Genomic DNA, 20,485 nt, shown 5'->3' with positions numbered 1-20,485 from the left:
TGGGATCACACCCTGAGCTGAAGGCAGATGCTTAACGACTGAGCCACCCAGGCGCCCCTGTATGTAACATTCTATCAATAAATTTTTTAGAAGCTACATAAAATAGCCAATTTTTTAGGAAGATAAAAATTGGAAAAATTGGTTAAAAAACATAATGCCTGAATATACCAATTCCTATTGGGGAAACCTAATCACCACAATGGTAAAATTGTAGTAGAATTCTAAAAATTTTTATGAATATATAATCTCAGTTTATATGGACAATTTGAGCACAGAAAAATGGCAGTCTTCTTAATTTTTTATGTGAGGCTAGCATAAATCTCAGACTAAAACTGAGCAAGAACATAAGTAAACAGAAAAGTACAAGAAAATCACATATGAATTATAATTCCTAAGTAAAATAGCAGCAAATCAAATCCATCAGCCCATTAAAAGAATAACATTATGATCATGATCAAGTGGGATTTATTTCTGAGGTGGTGGTTCAATATTTGCAGATCAATTTACAAGATATATCACATCAATAAGAGAAAAAAACACACACAATCATCTCAATAGATGCAGAAAAAAGCATTTGACAAAGTACAACATCCACTCATGATAAAAACCTCAACAAAGTAGGTTGAGATGGAACATACCCCAACATAATAAAGACCATATATGAAAAACCCACAGCGAATGTCAGACTCAATTGTGAAAAACTGAGAACCTTCTCTTTAAGATCAGGAACAAGGAAAAGATGTCCACTCTCACCACTTTTATTGAACATAGTACTGGAAGTCCTAGCCACAGCAATCAGACAAGAAAAAGGAAAAAAAAAAGACATCCAAACGGTAAGGAAGAAGTAAAACTTTCACTATTTGCCGATGACATAATAGTATATATAGAAAACCCTAAAAACTGGTAAATGAATTCAGTATGGTCACAGGATACAAAACCAAGGTACAGAATCCGTTGCATTTCTATGCACTAATAATGAAGTAGCAGAAAGAGAAATTAAGAAAACAATCCCGCTTATAATTGCACCAAAAATAATGAAATAGCTAGGAATAAACACTGAAAGGGGTGAAAGGCCTACACTCTGAAAACTATAAGACATTCCTGAAAGAAATGGAAGATGACACAAACGGAACGATATTTCCTCTTCATGTATTAGAATATTGTTAAAATGTCCGTACTACCCAAAGCAATCTACAGGTTTAATGCAATCCCTATCAAAATACCAATAGCATTTTTCACAGAACTAGATAGAACAAACAATCCTAAAATTTGTATGGAATTACAAAAGACCCTGAATAGCCAAAGCAATCTTGAATAAGAACAAAACTGAAAGTATCACACTATCTAGATACACTATAAAACTGTAGTAATCAAAAGAGCAAGATACTGGCACAAAAATAGACGCACAGATCAAGGGAACAGGATAGAGAGCCCAGAAATAAACCCACAATTGTATGGTGAGTTAATCTCAGCAAAGGAGACCAGAATATGCCATGGGAAAAAGATAATATCTTCAATAAATGATGGGGGAAAAATGGATAGCCACATGCAAAAAAAAAAAAAAAAAAAAGAAAGAAAGAAAGAAAAGGAAAAGAAAAAGAAAAACTGGATCACCTTCTTACTCCATACACAAAAATAAACCTAAAATGGATTAAGAACCTAAATGTGAGATCTGAAACCATAAAAATCCTGGAAGAAAGCACAGGCAGTAATTTCTCTGACATCAGCCATACAATATTTTCTAGATCTATTTCCTGAAGCAAGGGAAACAAAACCAAAAATAAGCTTATTGGGACTACACCAAAATTAAAAGCTTCTGCACAGCAAAGGAAACCACCAACGAAACTAAAAGACAACCTACTAAATGAAAGAAGATATTTGCAAATGACTTATCTGATAAAGAGTTGGTATCTAAAATATATAAAGAATTTACACAACTCAACACACACACACAAAGTAATCCAATTAAAAATGGGCAGAAGACAAGACATACAGATGGCCAACAGACACATGAAAAGATGCTCAAAATCACTAATCACCAGGGAAATGCAAATCAAAGTCACAAGGAGGCATCTCCTCACACCTGTCAGAATGCTAAAATCAAAAACACAAGAAACAAGTGTTGGTCAGGATGTGGAGAAAAAGGAACCCTCACGCACTGTAGGTGGAAATGCAAACTGGTGCAGCCACTGTAGAAAACAGTATGGAAGTGCCTCAAAAAATTAAAAAATAGAACTGCCATATGATCCAGTTATTCCACTACTGGGTATTTACCCAAAGAATATGAAAACACTTATTCGAAAAGATACACATACCCCTATGTTTATAGCGACATTATTTAAAATAGCCAAATTATGGAAGCAATGCATGTGTCCACTGATAGATGAATGAATAAAGAAAATGTGGCACACACACACACACACACACACACACTGAAATATTACTTAGCCATAAAAGAGAATGAAACCTTGACATTTGCAACAACATGGTTGGATCTAAAGAGTATTATGCTAAGTGAAATAAGTCAGAGACAGGCAAATATCATGTTTTCCCTCATATGTGAAATTTAAGAAACAAAACGAATGAATAAAGAAAAAAAGGACAAACCAAGAAACAGACTCTTAACTATAGAGAACAAGAGGGTGGTTACCAGAGGGGAGGTGGGTGGGGGGATGTGTACAATAGGTGAAGGGGATTAAGAGTACACTTATCATGATGAGGACTGAGCGATGCATACAATTGTTGAGTCACTATACTGTACACCTGAAATTAATATAACACTGTATGTTGACTATACTGGAGTTAAAATTTTTTAAAAATTAAAAAAAAAAGAATAACATTGTGACCAAGCAGGGTTTATTCCAGAGAAGTTTGGTTAATATTAGAAAATTAATGCATAATTCACTATTATTAAGGGGTTAATATATTATAATTTTCGTAGATGAAGAAAATTTTTATAAAATTCAATATGTATACTCATAAAATCTCAAAATAATCCAATTATACCATGAAATATATTTATATCTATAGTTGGTGTTATATAGAATGACAAAATATACAAAACCTTCCTCCAATAGTGAGAAACAACAAAATGCTTGCGATCATTACTATTAACTATACAGAAAATGAACTAAGTATTAATCTCAGAGAAAACAAACTGTCATGATTTGCAGCATGATTGTCTGTCAGGAAAATTCAAGAGAATCACCAAAAAGCAATTAGAACTAATATAGGAATAAAGTAAGACGAAAAGAAGATAAATACATAAAAGTGGATAAATTTCCACTACAGCAGTAAAAGAATTACTCAAGACAATGCTGTGAGATGTAGAGCCCACTCATTATAGGAATTAAAATCATAAAACAGTGTAAGAAAATGTTCAATAAGACTCTATGAAAGTGTAAATGTGATTTCAAAAGTGAGAGATTCACATAGTATTGGACGGGATAAATGATGAAACGACTACCTTTTCACAACTTAATAAAATTTCCAATAAAATTTGTTATGGAACTCGGTGTTTCTAAAATTCATGCACAAGAGACAATGTGGGAAAAGAGTATAGAAAATTTTGAATAGAAGAAACGAGTGGCTAATCCAGCTGATATCCTGGAATAACAGTTTAGCATTGTGCAGGAATTAAAGATCAATGGAACACAATAAATGATCTAGAAACAAACATACACTTAATGGGAATTGTGTGTATGAAGAATGCGTTATTTCACACGATTGGGTTAAGGTTGGATTTTTTGACAAGTGACGTTTAGAAAATAGATCATGTATCTAGAATTTCTTTTAAGTGTTAGATTTCTACCTCATACAAAGGAATTTCTAGGTGAACTAAAAAGCTGAGTAAATGCAAAACAATAAAAAAATCCCAGAAAATATAGGATAACAACTTTCTAATTTAGAGGTGGGAAGACCTTTTCGAAAATCTACGGTTGAAAATACTGAGAGAGTAAAGGACATAAAACAAAAATTTCAGTGGGTAAAAACACCATAGACAAATTTACAAGATTAGCAAAAGACCAGGAAAAAAGAATGCATTTAACAAGTTCTTAGTAATTAATTGGAAACGCCAAGTAATTCAACAGGGAAATAAAAATAGGCAGTTCAAAGAAACACAAATGGCTAATACACATAAGGAAAAAAATCACCATTCTGTCTCATTAGTAATCAGGGAAGTCATAATTAGCCTGAGCAATCTCTCGCCGCTCATCACATTGGGACAACTTTTAAACACGTGTAATGTCCACGATTGCTGCAGACGAAGGTCTACAGATTTTTGCACAAAGTGTTGGTTGGAAGGTCAATTGGTTTAGTCTTTATCAGGGCAACTTGACCGTCTCATTAAAATGTAAAACACACATATTTTATCACGGAAAACAGCCCATTGCACAGAGATTTTACCACTCTGTACGCAATTTTTTTTCTTTCTTTTTTTTTTTTTTTTCTGGGTAATGTCACCGAAGAGATCCAAATCACTAGGAACAACCTAGTGAAACATGTTTCTGGATGGGATCCATAAACCACGTTCGCAAATATGGTTGTCAAGGTTTTATTACATCACATGGCGACAGTCATTTCAGAGTACTTGAAACTAGTACTGTTGCCCGACTCAAAGACTACCTTCCAAAGAAAAAGGCCTTGGTTAGATTGTCTTACATTTTGTGGTTACTATTTTGAGCCGCATAAAATCCTTTTGCCAAAAGAAGAAGTTGCTGGCTTTTAGAAAACCTCATCTACTTTTAGCTAAAAGTCAATTTTAAATGCCATTAAAATACTTATAATTTCAGTCATATTTAATTCATTTCTCTCCACATTTTTTAATCCATCAATTCCATCTCCAAACATCTTATTTAGAGAAATAGCCCATGAAAGACCTATGTCAAAGAATGTTAATTGTAGCATTGTTTTCAGTAGTGAAAAAATTGAAAATGACAAATTACTTAGGAAATGGCCAAGTTAACCATATGCCCATATTAAGGAATACTATACAGCAACCATATCTATATATAGTTATATATAGATACAGATATAAATACACACACACACACTAATATAGAAAATTTTCCCAGGTGCATGGCTTAGTGAAAAAGGCAAGTTACAGAAAGTATGTAATATACAATCCCACTTTCACGAAAACCAAACAGAATCTTAATGGAAATGTGTGTGTAAAGATACTTATTGGAAAAGACTAGAAATGACACACCAAAGAGCTAACAAAAGTTACTCCTGTAGCAGGGCAGGGGCGGGGCTTCCACTTTTTATTGGTTTCCTTTTTGTTTGTTTGTTTTGAAAAGTGTTTTCACAAAATAAAAAAGAGTCATGGATTACTTCCAGCAAAAAGAGTCAGTTTTGAAAAAGATTGTTTATGATAGTTACTGATTGTGCATGTAGAGAATGCTTATTATTAATGCTTAAAATGTGTATAAGTATTAGATATGGGGTGCCTGGGTAGCGCAGTCGTTAAGCGTCTGCCTTCGACTCAGGGCATGATCCCGGCGTTCTGGGATCGAGCCCCACATCAGGCTCCTCCGCTGTGAGCCTGCTTCTTCCTCTCCCACTCCCCCTGCCTGTGTTCCCTCTCTCGCTGGCTGTCTCTGTCAAATAAATAAATAAAATCTTTAAAAAAAAATAAGTATTAGATATGATCTGTGACTATATGTCAACAATAAATAAATAATTGGGAGAGTGTTTGTTTACCTAAAGGAGGCAAATTTAAGTTCAGCATTTGAATTAAAAAAATAGTTCAGTATTCATTTGGCTGTACAGCAACACAGTGGCACGGACGAAGAATCCATTTTTAAAAAGACTACTCCAATTAGCAAATTAAGTAAGTTTCATTACGGAAATTCCCAGAGGCAACCCCTGGCATTTAATGATTAGAGAAGTAACAAGAAAGTATTGCTTACAGAGTGAATCAATAGAAAAGTGAATTTCCTTAATATAAAATAATCTTTATGTTAAGCAAAAAGACACAGAGCTAATTAGAGGAAGTATATTATGTAAATGTTTTTTGAACTGTACAATATAACACAGTGTGATAATTATCACGAAGCAAATAGAAAATACAGCAAAACTTTCTTCAAGTCTCTTAAAATTCACTTCTGAATCATTGTTAAGATGCATGCATAATTTTACAAAATTTAGTAGGATCATTTCCCTTTTTTGTTCTCCATGACTCTCTATATATGGCTAATACTGTTCTGTATACTTAAAATTTGCTGAGTCGATCTTCTGTGTTCTCATCTCACACACACACACACACACACACACACAGAGGTGACTATGTGAAGTGATGGATGTGTTAATTAACTTGATTGTGGAAATCATTTCATAATGTATCCATATATCAAATCATCATGGTGTGGTTCTTAAACACATACAATTTTATTTATCAATGATACCTCAGTGAAGCCAGAAAAAAATAGTCAATAAACAGAAGTACCCAAGTATAGTTCGCTAAGTACAGAAAATGGCTTCAGTGAATTACCTGAGCTACTAGGTGCCCCGTGCGGTTTTTAGGGCCAGTCCTGTAACTTTTTAACCAAGGTTTTCCTAACGCCGGTGCTCTAATGGGAAAGGCCCGTTAGAGTCGCTGTAACCATAAGCTTGAGCAGAAAGGAATGAAAGCGTAAGTGATACTAATTATTATACCAAGTTCACCGAAGTTACGAACATCATCTGTTTTTCTTCGGTGCCGGTAAGATCCGCGGTGCTTCTCTCCGTCGCGCACTGGCCACGGCTGCCACGCTAAGGGCGTCAAGGGTGGATGGTACAAGACCAAATACATACTTCGGTCAAACTGTTGTTCTCGACAAAACTCCAATACTTGGGATTTTTGCAACATTCGTAGCAGCTCAAGTAGAAAAGAAAAAGTTCAAACCAGTCACCAGATCCAAAATTAGCATTTTATTCAGAACGCTGGGGTCAGAGATGTATCATGTGTATTCGGGTACACAATACAGAGGCGAAGCTGCTGTCAGAAGTCTCTCCAGTTTAAAAGCTTGTTTTTTTTTTTCATTTTTTTTTTAAAAACACACACTTAGTAGTGCCTCCAGTGTCAGGCCACCCCTTTCTTTTCTTTCCTTTTTTTTTTTTTTTTTGGTACAAATTATGTAAAACATTTGTGCTAAGAACTTTTCTCCCTCCCCAAACAAAAAAGAAAATAAAAAATAAAAAAAAATTAAAAAATTAAAAATTGAGTATTCTAACTACAGCTCAACAATTGAATCAAATGTCACTTTGTTTTGTAAATACTTTATCCATAACGAAAGATATAAACATGCAAAAAACCTGAATCCATAGTCCAAATAATACACACACATGTTCTGAAGTTTCTGCACTGTCCATAGACTATGCCAATAAAACATTATGTACACATACCATTTTTACAGTGAAGTGGAAAAAATACAGTAAATAAAAAAAGTGTACATGGATTAAGACCAAAATGTATCTAACATTCTAGTTTATGAAAAAATTCAATTTTGCTACAAATTGGTGATATGAAAACTCCCTTTATTTGCAACCAGCTGCGTAAGTTTTAAGATTTTAGTGAAAAAAGAAAACTAAAGTCTAAAACTAGAAGTAATGTACATTTTCCAATCTCATGGTCTCATCCCCCAAGATAATAAAATCGCTCCATGAGTTTTTGTTTTTTTTGTTTGTTTAATTCTGTGTTTTAATAAAAGCAAATGCAATGTAACAAAAGTGTATTGAAGCATATCATGGTTTAACTTACTGCTCCCACCACAAAATATTTTGTCTTTTACTTATCGTTTCAGAAATCAGTACCATTAAAGCCTTAAACATAAAACTAATTCCAATCTGAAAAAGGTACAAAAAGGCACATAAAATCCCAGTGCTTCTGTACTGTAAAATTCAAGTGTAACTGAGCTCAGTGTTTTTCCAAACAGTATTGGATCACTGATATTCCCTCTGAGCCCGAATCGGTTTGCAGCCTATGCCAAAGCCTCCAGCAAGCACTGTGCTAGTAGACTACAAAGTTAAAGCCTAGCTCTGAATGCTTTTTGGGAATATCAGTTGAAATTGTTTGTCCTTGTCCAAAAACCAAGTTCACCCTGAAGTTCAGTCATCACCGCCACCATACATGTCAGCAAGTTTCTTGAAGCGTGGCCCCCAGTCATTCAGGTAGTCATAGTCCTGCTCGCCGCCACTACTTGAGGAATTAAGGGAGCTCAAGGACCCAGCGGTGGAGCCACTGCCTTCATAGTCAAAGACTAAGAGGGAGTCATATGGCGGAGCTGTGGGATCATTGTCAGCAGCTTTAAGGCCCTAAATTTGGAAACACAAAGAAAGAATGCAGAAAGGGTTACAATTTGCAAACCACAAGCAGCTCCTAGGGGTCCCATGGGATCAAACACTTGTTTATAAGTTTCCACCTGCAGACAACAACATTTTCAATCTACAGAAACTGGGGTTCTCACCATGTTTGAAAGCTGGACGAAGTCTTTCCTCTGTGGGAAAGAACCCGAGGAAGTCTAGCTCAGGGAGGCCAAGACATACAATGGGGGGGAAATGACTGGAGCATGTGCTTGACAGGTGGCAGAAATTAATGGCCAGCTGCTTGAGGCTGAGAAGGAGGGATCTCGAAGTCTGGCAAAGTATCTGTATAATAGTGCCCTGAGTGAGTAATTACCTCTGGAATAACTTAACATGAAATAATACAGAGGGCTATGAAATCATGTCACACGTGGACGCTAATCCAGAGTCGGAGGCAAAGGATTCTGACAGCGAACAGGCTGAACAGGAATTATACATGCAAGGCAAAGGCAGGGATATACAAATGAGTGCCATATGGTCCTTGCCCTTTGACAAGCTTGTAATCTAGCGTAACAGGCGTTACTGTAGTACAGTGTGAAATAAATGATAAATAAGTAATAAAACTACAAAGTCTAGGCAAAAATCACCCGAATGCTAAAAAAAAAAAAAAAAAAAAAAAATCCAGACTAACACTGAAAGCTAGGCATTCAAGGAAGAAGTGGCATATTTGACCTAAATTTGGAAGGAAAAAGAAGGAAAATCAAAGGAAAATGAGGGAAAAAGGAAAACTGGCCAGCTGTGATCACAATATAAGGAAAGTTACTTGCTATAACATTTACGTTCTTCATAAAACATAAAATGTGACATTAATTGATAAACTATGATCAGGGATTATTTTTTAAGAATGGAGTGACTGACCTCTAGTTCCTATAGGCCCTACAAAAGTAATAATCGAACGTCTGTATGTAGTATAAATACTGGGAGGGGGGAATCTTGCAAATCTAAATTAAAGATCGTTAAAATTATTGTAAAAAATAAGAACTGATGAAATTATTATCTATAAATTTAACTCGTGCAAAAAGATGCTTTTTAATATATAATTCATGTATCTGCAGCCAATTCGTAATTATGCTCTACAAAATCTTTACGGTTTACAACTAGGTCCTTTTGGTGTTCTCTCTAATTTTCCCCCACTTCCATTCTAGAACTCTGAGACATACCAGCATCTGCTTTTCACTCTGCTTTTTAAATGCTAGTGGGGTATGGTGGCCTCCCTTATTGTCCCGTGGACCAATCCTTCCAGTCCACATGTATTTGAGGAGGATGTGTATGTGGAACTTTGTAATCAGTATATGTTCATCTAGTTATTCTCCAAGTTGATAGAGGAGGAAGAGAACAAAGGAGCATGAGAACTGAGGTACGACTCAGTATGTACAGTGGTTAGTGGTGAACAAATCAGGCCTCTCACCCCTCATATACTGGGTGACACCCCAGCTCTACGCAGTATTGGCTGTGGGATCTCAGCTAAGTTCTACAGGCTTTGTTTCCTCATCTGCAGTTGTAATAACAATAATAAGATTATTATAAAGACTAAATAGAATAAAAGCACCCGTGGGCTCATCACAGTGTCTGCCCTGTTGGCACTCAATGAATATTAGTCCAAAAAACAAAACAAAACAAAACAAAAAAAACCTTTTAAGTTTAGTGAAAAATTTTTTGCTTTGGAACTTGAAAAAAAAGAATAAATGTGAAGACGTAATATTTTAAGAAACAAAATGGGAGCTGCTTGACTTCCATCAAAAGCAAGAGCGAAAAGTACACACTACCAGTTTCCCATCCCGAAGTCTCTCTTACCAGCCATCCTAACCATTTAATTAACCACTACTTTCCCTCATGTCTGGTTGGACTACGTATAGCCCAGAAAAGCCAGGGTAAAATAAAGCACGTTTTCAGCGAACTACTCCAATGTATAAAACATAAATAATTTTAGAAAGGATTTTATTTATCATATTTATAGAATAAGCAACCAGGCAATTTTGCTAAGGCTGAAAATCACAAACTATAATTTCTCAGAAGTCATCATTCCTTTCTGTGGTAGACCGTGTTACTGTCCTCAGTGATTCACTATCCTTTCCTTGTAGGTGGGTCACATGCCCACACTACCCACAAGTGTCTCCCTAGACCAGACTTCATTTCCCAAACCCACTATCAGGCATGGCTATGGGCTGGCTTTGGCCAACACAACGTCAGCAGCAACGCGAAGACTCTAAGACCTGTGTCTGGTGTGTTTCCACCAGTTCCTTCTTGCCCTTCTCCCAGGAGAACGGCCTGCCCCAGCTGGGAGTTTGCCTCCTGCCTGGATCCTGAAAGGCAGAAGACACGAGGACCCAGCCATTGCTGGCTGAACAGAGAATTTGGACAAGAAGTAAACCTTGGCTACTGTAAGCCATCAACACTTGGGAGTGGTCAGTTACTGCAGCCTTAGCTGGTAAAAATTAAACAAAGCACCTTCGTTCATTTTCTTTGTGTTTATTTACTCAATTCAAAATATAATTATTGAGTAGGTATATTACCATGTATTCTGCTTAGTGGAGGGGCCACAGCTATTAAGAAGCTAGATCCCACACCTGTTCTCACGGAGTTTAAATTAAAAGGTTTGCATGTGCCCTTTTTCCCCTTTTCCCAGCAAAATCTAGCAACTGCAAACGTAAGCAACAGGCGATTCTCTTAGTTCAGCGTGGGTTACGTCGGGTCCACACAAGAACCGGACCCCACAAGATCTGAGGGCAAATCAAGAAAACAAAGGAAGTCCTAATAAGGAGACTTGGTTTCTGAAGACAAATACAGGTTTCCTGGGCTATCCGAAAGTAGAGCGTTCGCGAAGACGAAACCTTCCGAAAGCTGAAATGGCAGAACGCAAAGTAGCAATTACCATTCATTTATATAGGACATTTTTTGAGCATTCCCAGACCCCAAAAATAATGCCTCTGAGGCTTTTCTGGTGCCTTAGAACACATGTTGCTAACAGATGCACAAGATAAATGGAGATGAAGCAGAGATGCTCAGAGCCACCGTTCGAAGCTGGGCAGCTGGATGGTGAGGAGCGGAGGTAGTTCTGGGGAAGGGGCCCGGCGGGGCGCTCTCGCTGCCTGGGGTGCGTGCTGCCTCTCTAACAGCTCCCTGCAAAACAAATGCTCTGCACGATTTTTCACTTTTCACCTTGTTTCATAAAAGCAGAACCTGTCTTTGGATTTCCTTAGTGAAGCCAAGCGCTGATGTAGGTCTTCCATCGTGAACGGGCGGAACGCGGAGGGGCGTTTGAAACGCAGGGGGGCGTTTGAAACGCAGGGGGTACCCGCGGTATTTTCATTATGACCTGAAGTAAAACTGCTTTCTAATGCACAGAACAGAGACAGTGACCAAGGTCATCACGTTCAGGTCATCTGCTTTGATCACGATTCAAAATTTAAATAGAAATACTTGCAGAGCCCTGCCCAGTCTTTATGGTGTCGGCACCAAACTGGAAACATGAAAAGGTTAAGACAAAAATTAGTTCTAAAGAGTCAGTGGCAGGATGTCAAATGTGTATGGATTCAGTGGAGAGGAAGCAATGGCTTGTGTTCACTACGACTTAGGGACGAACGTGGGACGCTGTCTGGTCTTCACTGGAGTATAAAAGGACCTGAGCCCCTCCATCGCATGTCTAAGCCACCTAATTCAACGCCTTAAAATAAGCATAACACTGCTGAAAGTCCAGTCCCCTACTCACTACGGAGATTCAAAAATATATGCATTTCTTCTAAATTTCTTTTAGCTCCTGCCCTGGTTTTTGGATCATCCTGGTCATTTTTTAATTTGTTTCCTCCTTCCCTCAATCCTTCCTTCCTTCCTTCCTTCCTTCCTTCCTTCCTTCCTTCCTTCCTTCCTTCCTTCCTTCCTTCTTTTGGAGGTTAAGGCCATGCAGTCCATTAGAGATCATTGTACTGTGCCAGAACACTGCACACCGTCTCAGGTTTTAAATAATTACAAAAAAGAAAATCCCTGAACTTTTCAAGAACTCTTAGGCAAGCCATCTTTCTAGGCTGAAAGTTAAGTAACCTAAGTCCGCTTGGAATAGCACTGATTTTATCTGAGAATAAAATACCTCATCTTGTGGATGAGGTATCATATAAATTATATAAATTCTGGGTACTATTTTGGTAATTCTAAAAAGATCCTAGTCAAGTTCTGAAAGACTGAAAATGACAGGCACGCAAGCAGAGTGAATATGCAGGAGAAATCCGGTGGGCCACGTACCCATCTGGTCCTCCCTTATGGGATTCCTTTATTCTTAGGTGTGGACACCATTCCACACGAAGTGTAATGTACTGTTGTCAACTCCACCAACTAACTGCGCGTGTTTCTCTTCTCCACCTGGTGTGACTAAATCTAGAAGAGTAGGTGCCTGTTTGACCTTTCCTGGAGGGGCAGATCTTGAACTCTGGATAAATCGGAACTATTTTCTATACTTTGAGGTGTCTCTGTAAAATGAAAAAGCCTGTGGCTCTGGCTGAATTCTTGCTGAGCTTGTATTTATAGACTTCTGATCCTATGCTTTATGGATGGAGATCTGCTTTTACAGGAGCTATAAAAACCCACATTCTTCAGTGAGGGAACACAGGAGGGATATAAGAGGAAAGAGCCCTATTGATTCCCCTACATTCTGTCTTCTGTTAGCTCAATGCCACCTGCCTTAGTTCGAGCCCTCTTTATATCCTGCCTGGACCACAGCAAAAGCCTCTCTACCTGGTCTGCCGCTCGCCAGAACTATTCCTGCTTCTTTCCTACAAACTACTAGTGGTTTCTCTCTCAGACGTTATTTGAAGTCACTCCCCAAGTACAACGCTGACTGCTCTCCATCACGTATTGTGGTGTTTCCCAAATAAGGGAGGGGTTCCGCTGGGGGTGGGTAAGATGATTTTTCATTGGTGCATGAGCACTTTAAAACAATTACCTCTATTAAAAAATGAAATTAAAAACTGATTAAAAGTTTCAGTGAATAATAGAAGAGGTGTGTGGACGTGAAAAAAAACTAGAAGGCGTTACTCAAACATTTGGGTAACCTACAGGATAAAATTAAAACTCTTTAGCAGAGCATTCCGTGAACCTGGAGTGTCCATGCACCTTTTCCATCTCAGCTATTCTCAACTCCAGCAACCACAACTAAATTATTCACCAAAATCCCCCCAAATCTAAAAATGTCATGTTTTTGTGTACCCTATGTTATTTGTACATTCATTTCCTGCTAGCTGAAATGTGATTTCCTATGTTTGAAACTTCCCCACTCAGTTTCTCATTTGATTAATATCCATCCATCCATCCATCCACCATTGAAAGCCCATTTAAAATGTCAGTTCCACAGCAGGGATTTTTCCCCCAATCATGACTGGGAGTCATTCCCAGGGTCCCCTTTACTTTTATTGTCATGTTTTGGTTACACTAGATTGTGACACCCTTTTCTGCTAAGGATGTTGATAGTCTTTTCATACCCTGCAGTCCACCACAGGGCCTGACATCCAGCAGGCATCCTAGAAGGTAGCTTGCTACTGCTGTCCTGGGCTTGGGTTCTCACCTCCTCACCTTGTTCATATTTATAGACGCTCCTTTCAGAAGAAGCTAGGATTTAGGTTTAAAACACATGTGGACATAAAAGTATACCAGGTTTACATTACAGTGGAATTCTGTGACTGAACGTCAACATTACTATGTCCCTTTCTGAGAATTTCACTTTACTTAAAGCAATTTTTTGGAAGGAGAGGAATTTGTTTTATTTATAATTAGAGAACAGTAACTTGTTCTAATAACGAACATGACACTGGTAATAATTAAGAGATTTTACTATGTGATGGGCACTATACCAAACACTTTATGTGAATTATCTCATTCAGTCCTTATAGAAATCTTAAAAGAGGATTTTATTATCATCCTCATTTTATATATACATATGAAAGCTGGAAATCCAAGAGGTTAAAACCAAGGACCGTGACTTTGTGCAGGGTAACAGAGCTGTTCGGTGAGGCAGCTAGATTTGAACTCAAACAAATGCTCAACTACTGTAAGAAGTGGACAGAGATATTTTAAAGAGGACAAATGAATTTAATAAGGGAAAAAAGACAAAAGTTTTAAGCTTTAGTAGTTTCATGCAAGTTATTTTAGAAGCACTTTCTGTAAGTTTTTAAATATCAGTCAAAAGTTGGTCTTTTAACAGAAATATGTCCTTGGTTTTTGTATTTCTGAGATAAAGAAATATATAGGATTAGTAAAGTTATTGGAGGTATGCTAATACCTACTGTCGGGTTGAGATTAAATGAATTTGTTTCAACTTTTCACCCTCTGAAGGTCATATTTAAAAATCTCAAAAGAGAATGAAAGTCGGTGGTTGAAATAAAAAAGTGTGATTTGTTTTACTCTACCTATCAGACTAGAAATATGTTATATTTTTGATATTCAAGGCAACACTCATTGATTATTTAAATAAGCAAACTAGAAAATGTTCTCATGAGCTTACTTATTCCTTACATTATAAAAACACCCCAATTATAATCGCACCATACTCTTCTTCCTTCGGAATATTCGGTACTGTGCTAAATCGAAGAAGACCTGGGGATAAAGAAATCTGTTTGCATTTTCCATGTATTTATAAAATATGCTTGAATTCTTTCTAGGTGCCCTCAGCTGTTTTAAAACTTTACATAAATGTATTTTTATCTATCCAGTTATAGAAAGATATTGAGTAAGTCTTCATGGGTGTCTTACATGGAAGAATCTACGAGGTCTATTTGAATGTTACCTGACTTAGGCCTTTTGACAGTTTCAACTCCCTGAATTCTCCCACAGACCTGACCATCTCATCGCTAGACCCTCATTTTACTTTCTTCTGTGACACCTTCACCTCCGTAGACTTTCTTCCTATGTCCAAATGAAGGGCCTTTCTCGTGTGGAATGTTTGGTCTTCCGACTCGTCCACATTTCTCCATCGTACAATCCCATTCGGAGTCACGATTCTGTAGTCATTTGGAGAAACATTTCCAAATGCGTTCCTCTGGTGCATGCATGTACTCACCAAACCAATGTGCCCCACACTGCCCTCACCTCTTCCCCTGGAGGCAGAAGGGGACCCTGAGACAGGAGTTATGAAGGAAGGTAAGTCCTGGGTAAGACGGGATGGCACTGGATGGTGCGTACCCCAAACTCTGTGTACCTGACCCTCCTTGGGTGGGTAAAGACTTACTGAAGGAACTAACATCTAGAAAAAGAGGGAATGGCATTCTGCGCAGGGAGGACAGCATGGGAACAGGTACCAACATGGGATTACGAGCTGAGCCTGGAAGACACAAATAGAGTCCCTGTCTCTGGCCTGTAAGATGCAGGTTTGGCCGGGCTGGGCGGGGGGAGGGCGCTGAGATGAAACTATAAAGCCAAGGAAGGATTACACCCAATAGTGTCCCGCAAAGGAAGGAGTCGGATCCCGGAGTGTTTGCCTGGTACAAAGACCGCTCTTGCAGCAAAGTAGGGAGTACGCACAAAGGGAATCCAGGTCTAATTTATTTTCTTTCTACATATTACTAGTACAGATATGTACACACAGGAGACGTTCAATAGTTATTTACTGAATGAACGATCCTAAACCCAGCTCAAGATCATTTCAAAATGAGCCATTTTTAGCCAATGCAGACAGTCTTCAAATTATGAACTGACTGCATTCTAGAACTTAATTTGCAAGTCAGTTGCTTGGCACCAAGTTTTTCATAGAAGTACTGAAACATGTTCGTTATGGTCTCCAGCTACTTTTTAGGCTGTGTACTTTTTAGGCTGAGCACTGTTCTAGGAAAAGGAGATTGCAAATGGAAATTGTGACTGTAACTCTCTCTACTGTGGTATTTGAGGGGCTGGGGAACTGAGTCTTACTCACTAGACACGCTTCTCTACCTAGTGAAGAAAATCCAGTCCCTGTAAAAAAGATGAATGAACACACACGTAGACACAAACATAAAACATACACTAAAACACAACTTAGAACAACCAATACCCTCATTTTCTGAATTTTGTCTGCTCCAGTGGAGTAAAGGCCCCAGACTTGGGCCCCGATGAATCCCAATGAAATGCAAATCGGGTGGTGTTCATCGCTTTACGTCCTACACCTGCCACAGCGCTTGGATTCCTTCAAACAACAAAATCTAAGAGCTAGGCAACACTCTGGCTGCTGAGGTTGCTCAAAGATGAACAAGAAATAGCCCTGTCCTGGCGAGCAGGCACATGTTCATGCAGGAGAGAGAAATATCGACAGTTACACCTCCGTGGTCAGGGTTATCATGCAGGAAGCACCTTGTTAACTCTTCCCAGAGAGATCAAAGAGACCCTCACAGAGAAGGGGGTGTCTGAGGTGAAGCTGAAGGCTAAGTGGGTGTTTCACTGATGGTTAAGAAGGTAAGGGCTTTGCAAAAGTTACACTGTAGTCAAACTTGGGATGCTTTTGAGGAACTGCAAATAGTTCAATGGGGTTGCAGCCCTGGAAGGAAACGTCATGGGGAAGAGGGCAGGAGTCAGATTGGGACAACATCATACACATGACGCCTAACGCCGGACCTCTGTCACTGAGAAAAGAACAATGTCATGGATGGAATGGAATCCCACAGAATACTGACACTCCGGGGACAGGAAGGGACATTCCATTAAGTTCTTGTTGAATGACACTGAGGCAAAAATCCTTGTTTTAAGAAAGTCCAGTTTCTGCACCTCCATTCAAAAGATTCGCTGTATCTCGAATCCCACAACCACAGGGCTAATGAAACAATTTCTCATGACAACAAATGCTAATTTAGAAGTAAAATCGGCAGGCACTCGTAAGTATTCAAAAAAGATCTAGTCATAGATATAAATTCCTGCAAATCCCCTAACCAGGTCTCTCTACAAATAACTGGAAAAGTCAGGGCATATTTTTGTCGATAAAGGAGTTATTGGCACTCTGTTGTTTTGCCTCCCATCTGCTTTCAAATCATGACTAAAACAAATTAACCTATTACCTGTTGAACAGAAGTGAACGCATATGTTCGGAAAGCAGCGTGCATTTCAGGAATAGACAGTAATGAGTTGTAAAGGGAGATAAATACTCTAAGCTTGTTTCAAAACTTTTTTTTTTACAAATGATAACTGCATCTAAAAACCTAAAGTAGACTGATTTTGTATATATAATATATGACTGCAGGGAAGCCCGGGAAATAAGAGAAGTATTCCACCTTGTAATGCACTGAGACCTATTCTGATCTTAGAGATACTGAGTGGCAGGACATGGCCAGAGAACACGAGTTCTGCCATATAGTCGCGATTGACATCAATACGCACTGCTCTCTTACACTTAACACTAAAAATTCAAAAGGAGAATTGCAGTAAAACTACAGACATGATCAAAAGAAGCAGCATAAATCATTTTACTTCAAAACTTAAGTATTAAATGTAGCGGAACTCGTGGTCAGTAATGAAATGAAAGAATGCCATAGTAATTTTGACAGTGGAAATCATATCTGTTACATTCAACAGAGAATTAGCTGCCTCTTACAGAAGCCCTTAAAACTCCTCAACCAGACAAGTATTTAAATCACTTACATAATATTTAATTTAGCTCTTCTTCCTACTAATCTCATTTGATGGAACTCTAGTCATTGGGTAGGCACTGAATTCTCAACATTTGTGGGATTCAAAGGGTAGTGTGAGGAAAATGAAAATGAACTATTCTTACATTCATCAGTGCTAATAAATGAAATTAGAATACACTATAATATCGTTAGTCTATTTATTACTTGTAATCGAGGGAAAAAAGCCTTTCGGAGATAGTGTGACTAATACTGATAATGTATATGAATGTCGTTTACAAATACAGGATGTTAATTGATAGATCTGTTTTTTGGCCCATCAAACCAATTATATCTGTTCTCTGCTACTGAAGCCACATTTGCTTTAACACGAAGATAAGCTCGAGAAAAATCAAGTGTGTTTTAACGACCTACATAGCTGTATTCCAAGCAATCTGTGGTCTACGTACAGCTAACCATTAGCATAAAATAAACACCCTTATAAAGAAAGTGAGCCTGTCTTTGCACCTCATTAATGAAGTCCCCGATGTCCCCAGGGTGTGGGGCTGCAGATCGGACCGGGTACTGGGGCTCGGCGTGGATGGGTCTCTCATCCAATCGTCGGATTCCTACAGGCTTGATGGCATCAGGTTCCACGGTATCAGGCTGCTGGAGCTGGCTCAAGTCATAATCCTGCAAAAGACAAAATCAAAAACCCATGGTAGATGGGCATAAAGATGGAAAATTACAACCTTTGTTTTTAAACACATACCCAGAATGCATAGAAATGAGTGAAATTTAACATAATGGAAAAGTTGCCACCATGAGTTTTTCATGTTATGATTAAATATTTCTTTCACACAGCTCTTTCTTCTGTGCTTTTCATTTCTACAGTCTGTGCTCCATCTGCTTTCCTATGTTTCTCATCAGTTTCCAATGGAAAACAGCAGTGAGATGAGGTCCCACTATGAAATGACTAAAAACTGCCTAGAAGATAGAGCAGTACCATACCAGCAAAGGTACTAACTTCACGTGGGGTTCGAGACCCACTACCCTAACTTAGAGCACCTTAGCGTATTTGGTATTTCAAGTGGAAAGAATTAAAAAAAAAACACCAAAAACCTAAAAGAGTAGGGAGGTCACTCTAACTCCCCTCACCTTTGCCCTTTTTTCTTGAAACAGGTCATAAAACTCCCACATGAAAGGTCCCCTCCCTGTACCGGGAGGAGGAAAGACATTCTTATCATCAGAGACAGAGACTTTGGGGCCAAGGAAACTGTACCAACAAACCTTGTTGGACTAACCTTTGTTTCCCTAGTTACTTCTTCACCATTTACTAGGCCTCGCCCAAACCTTGATCTTGTCAATTCTCAGAAATGTATTGTTTCTTTGTCTAAAAGGTATAAAAGCTTCCCACTCTGGACACTTTGGGGCTTCATTCTCTTGTGAGGCTTCCACGGACATGTGGAAGTTTAATGTGCATGCTTTTCTCCTGTTCACCCCTCTTTGCTAGTTTAATTTTCATACTCAGCCAGGCACCCTGAGAGGGTCGAGGAAGACTTTTTCCTTTCCTACCATGTCTTTAACATTAAAATTTATTTAAAAAATGATGCTGATGTGTTTTCCTTAAAGAAAGGCATCAGTTCACCAAGGTTTCAAAGCCATTCTCCACTCCTCCCTCCCTTCAGTGGTCTAGAGTTGGCAAACTATGGTCTATGGGCCTGTCCTTGGACCCATTTCCTATTTTTCTCAAAGAATGGTTTTACATTTGTAAAGGGTTATTTAAAGCAACAATAACAACAAAGAAGAAGAATATGGCACAGAAACTATACCTGGCCTACAAAGTTTCACTATCAGGCCTTTTACAGACAAAGTTTGCCAATCTCTGGCCCCATGGTGTGAGACGAGGGGGAGTAGATTCCCTTCCAGTGAGCCCTGTGGGAATGTCCTGGAAAAACAGCCTGTCCACTTTCAGAAGGGCAGAGCAGAAATCGTGGGGAAGGATGCTCTGGGCACAGGCTGGGCTCTCAGAACTATTTTCGGCTTTAACATCAGCCAGTGAGACAGGAATAAAGAAGCTGACTATAACGTGGAAATGCATCAGAATTTTAGGTTTGGGCAAATACTCTGTAGTTTTCAAGCTCCTAAATTCTGATGATATAAAATTCTGCAACTTAATGTGGACGTTTACAGAGAGTGCAGACTTTCTGGGACTCTTCACAGCTCAGGCTTTATCTTTTTGTCTAAAACCAGCTTAGCACCGTTTGTAGGATCTCTATAGCGGTTGTGATTTATCTAACACTTGAGTACTCACCCTGTACTGGCATTCGTGTAGCCGCCTTGCATGCATTCCCTCATGGGATCCTCAGACCAGCACCGTTCTACAGTAAGTTTTCTTATCCTCATGTAAGAGTTGAGGTATGGAACCTCAAATGACCCAAGTAACTAAGTCCCCGGTCCCAATCTACTATGACTCGAGACCGCCTCCAAGTCCCAGCATGGTCGGCTTACTTCAAAGCCTAGCTCTTTGACAGTCTCCTAGGAGAGTGAGTCAAGTCCAAGCTACGAGGCCGAATGAAAGAGTAACAGCCTGG

The 20,485-nt window shown here is 38.6% G+C and overlaps 1 protein-coding gene across 1 annotated transcript in view; it reads right to left on the bottom strand.

Annotated features, from left to right (window-relative positions):
• Nucleotides 1-6,475: 6,475 nt before the first annotated feature.
• Nucleotides 6,476-20,485, bottom strand: part of CDH2 (cadherin 2) — a 184,082-nt gene continuing 170,072 nt past the window's right edge. Inside the window, exons 16-17 of the mRNA XM_040632382.1 lie at nucleotides 18,420-18,584; nucleotides 6,476-8,295 (exon numbers count right to left, since the gene is read on the bottom strand). Coding sequence (XP_040488316.1) covers nucleotides 8,089-8,295; nucleotides 18,420-18,584 — 372 coding nt within the window. The 3' untranslated portion in view covers nucleotides 6,476-8,088. The remainder of the gene's footprint in view (nucleotides 8,296-18,419; nucleotides 18,585-20,485) is intronic.

Source organism: Ursus maritimus, unplaced genomic scaffold, assembly GCF_017311325.1.
Source record: "Ursus maritimus isolate PB19 unplaced genomic scaffold, ASM1731132v1 scaffold_18, whole genome shotgun sequence".
In the NCBI taxonomy this organism is placed as follows: domain Eukaryota; kingdom Metazoa; phylum Chordata; class Mammalia; order Carnivora; family Ursidae; genus Ursus; species Ursus maritimus.
Note: the sequence above shows the minus strand (reverse complement) of the source record. Positions and strands in the feature narration are given on the sequence as shown.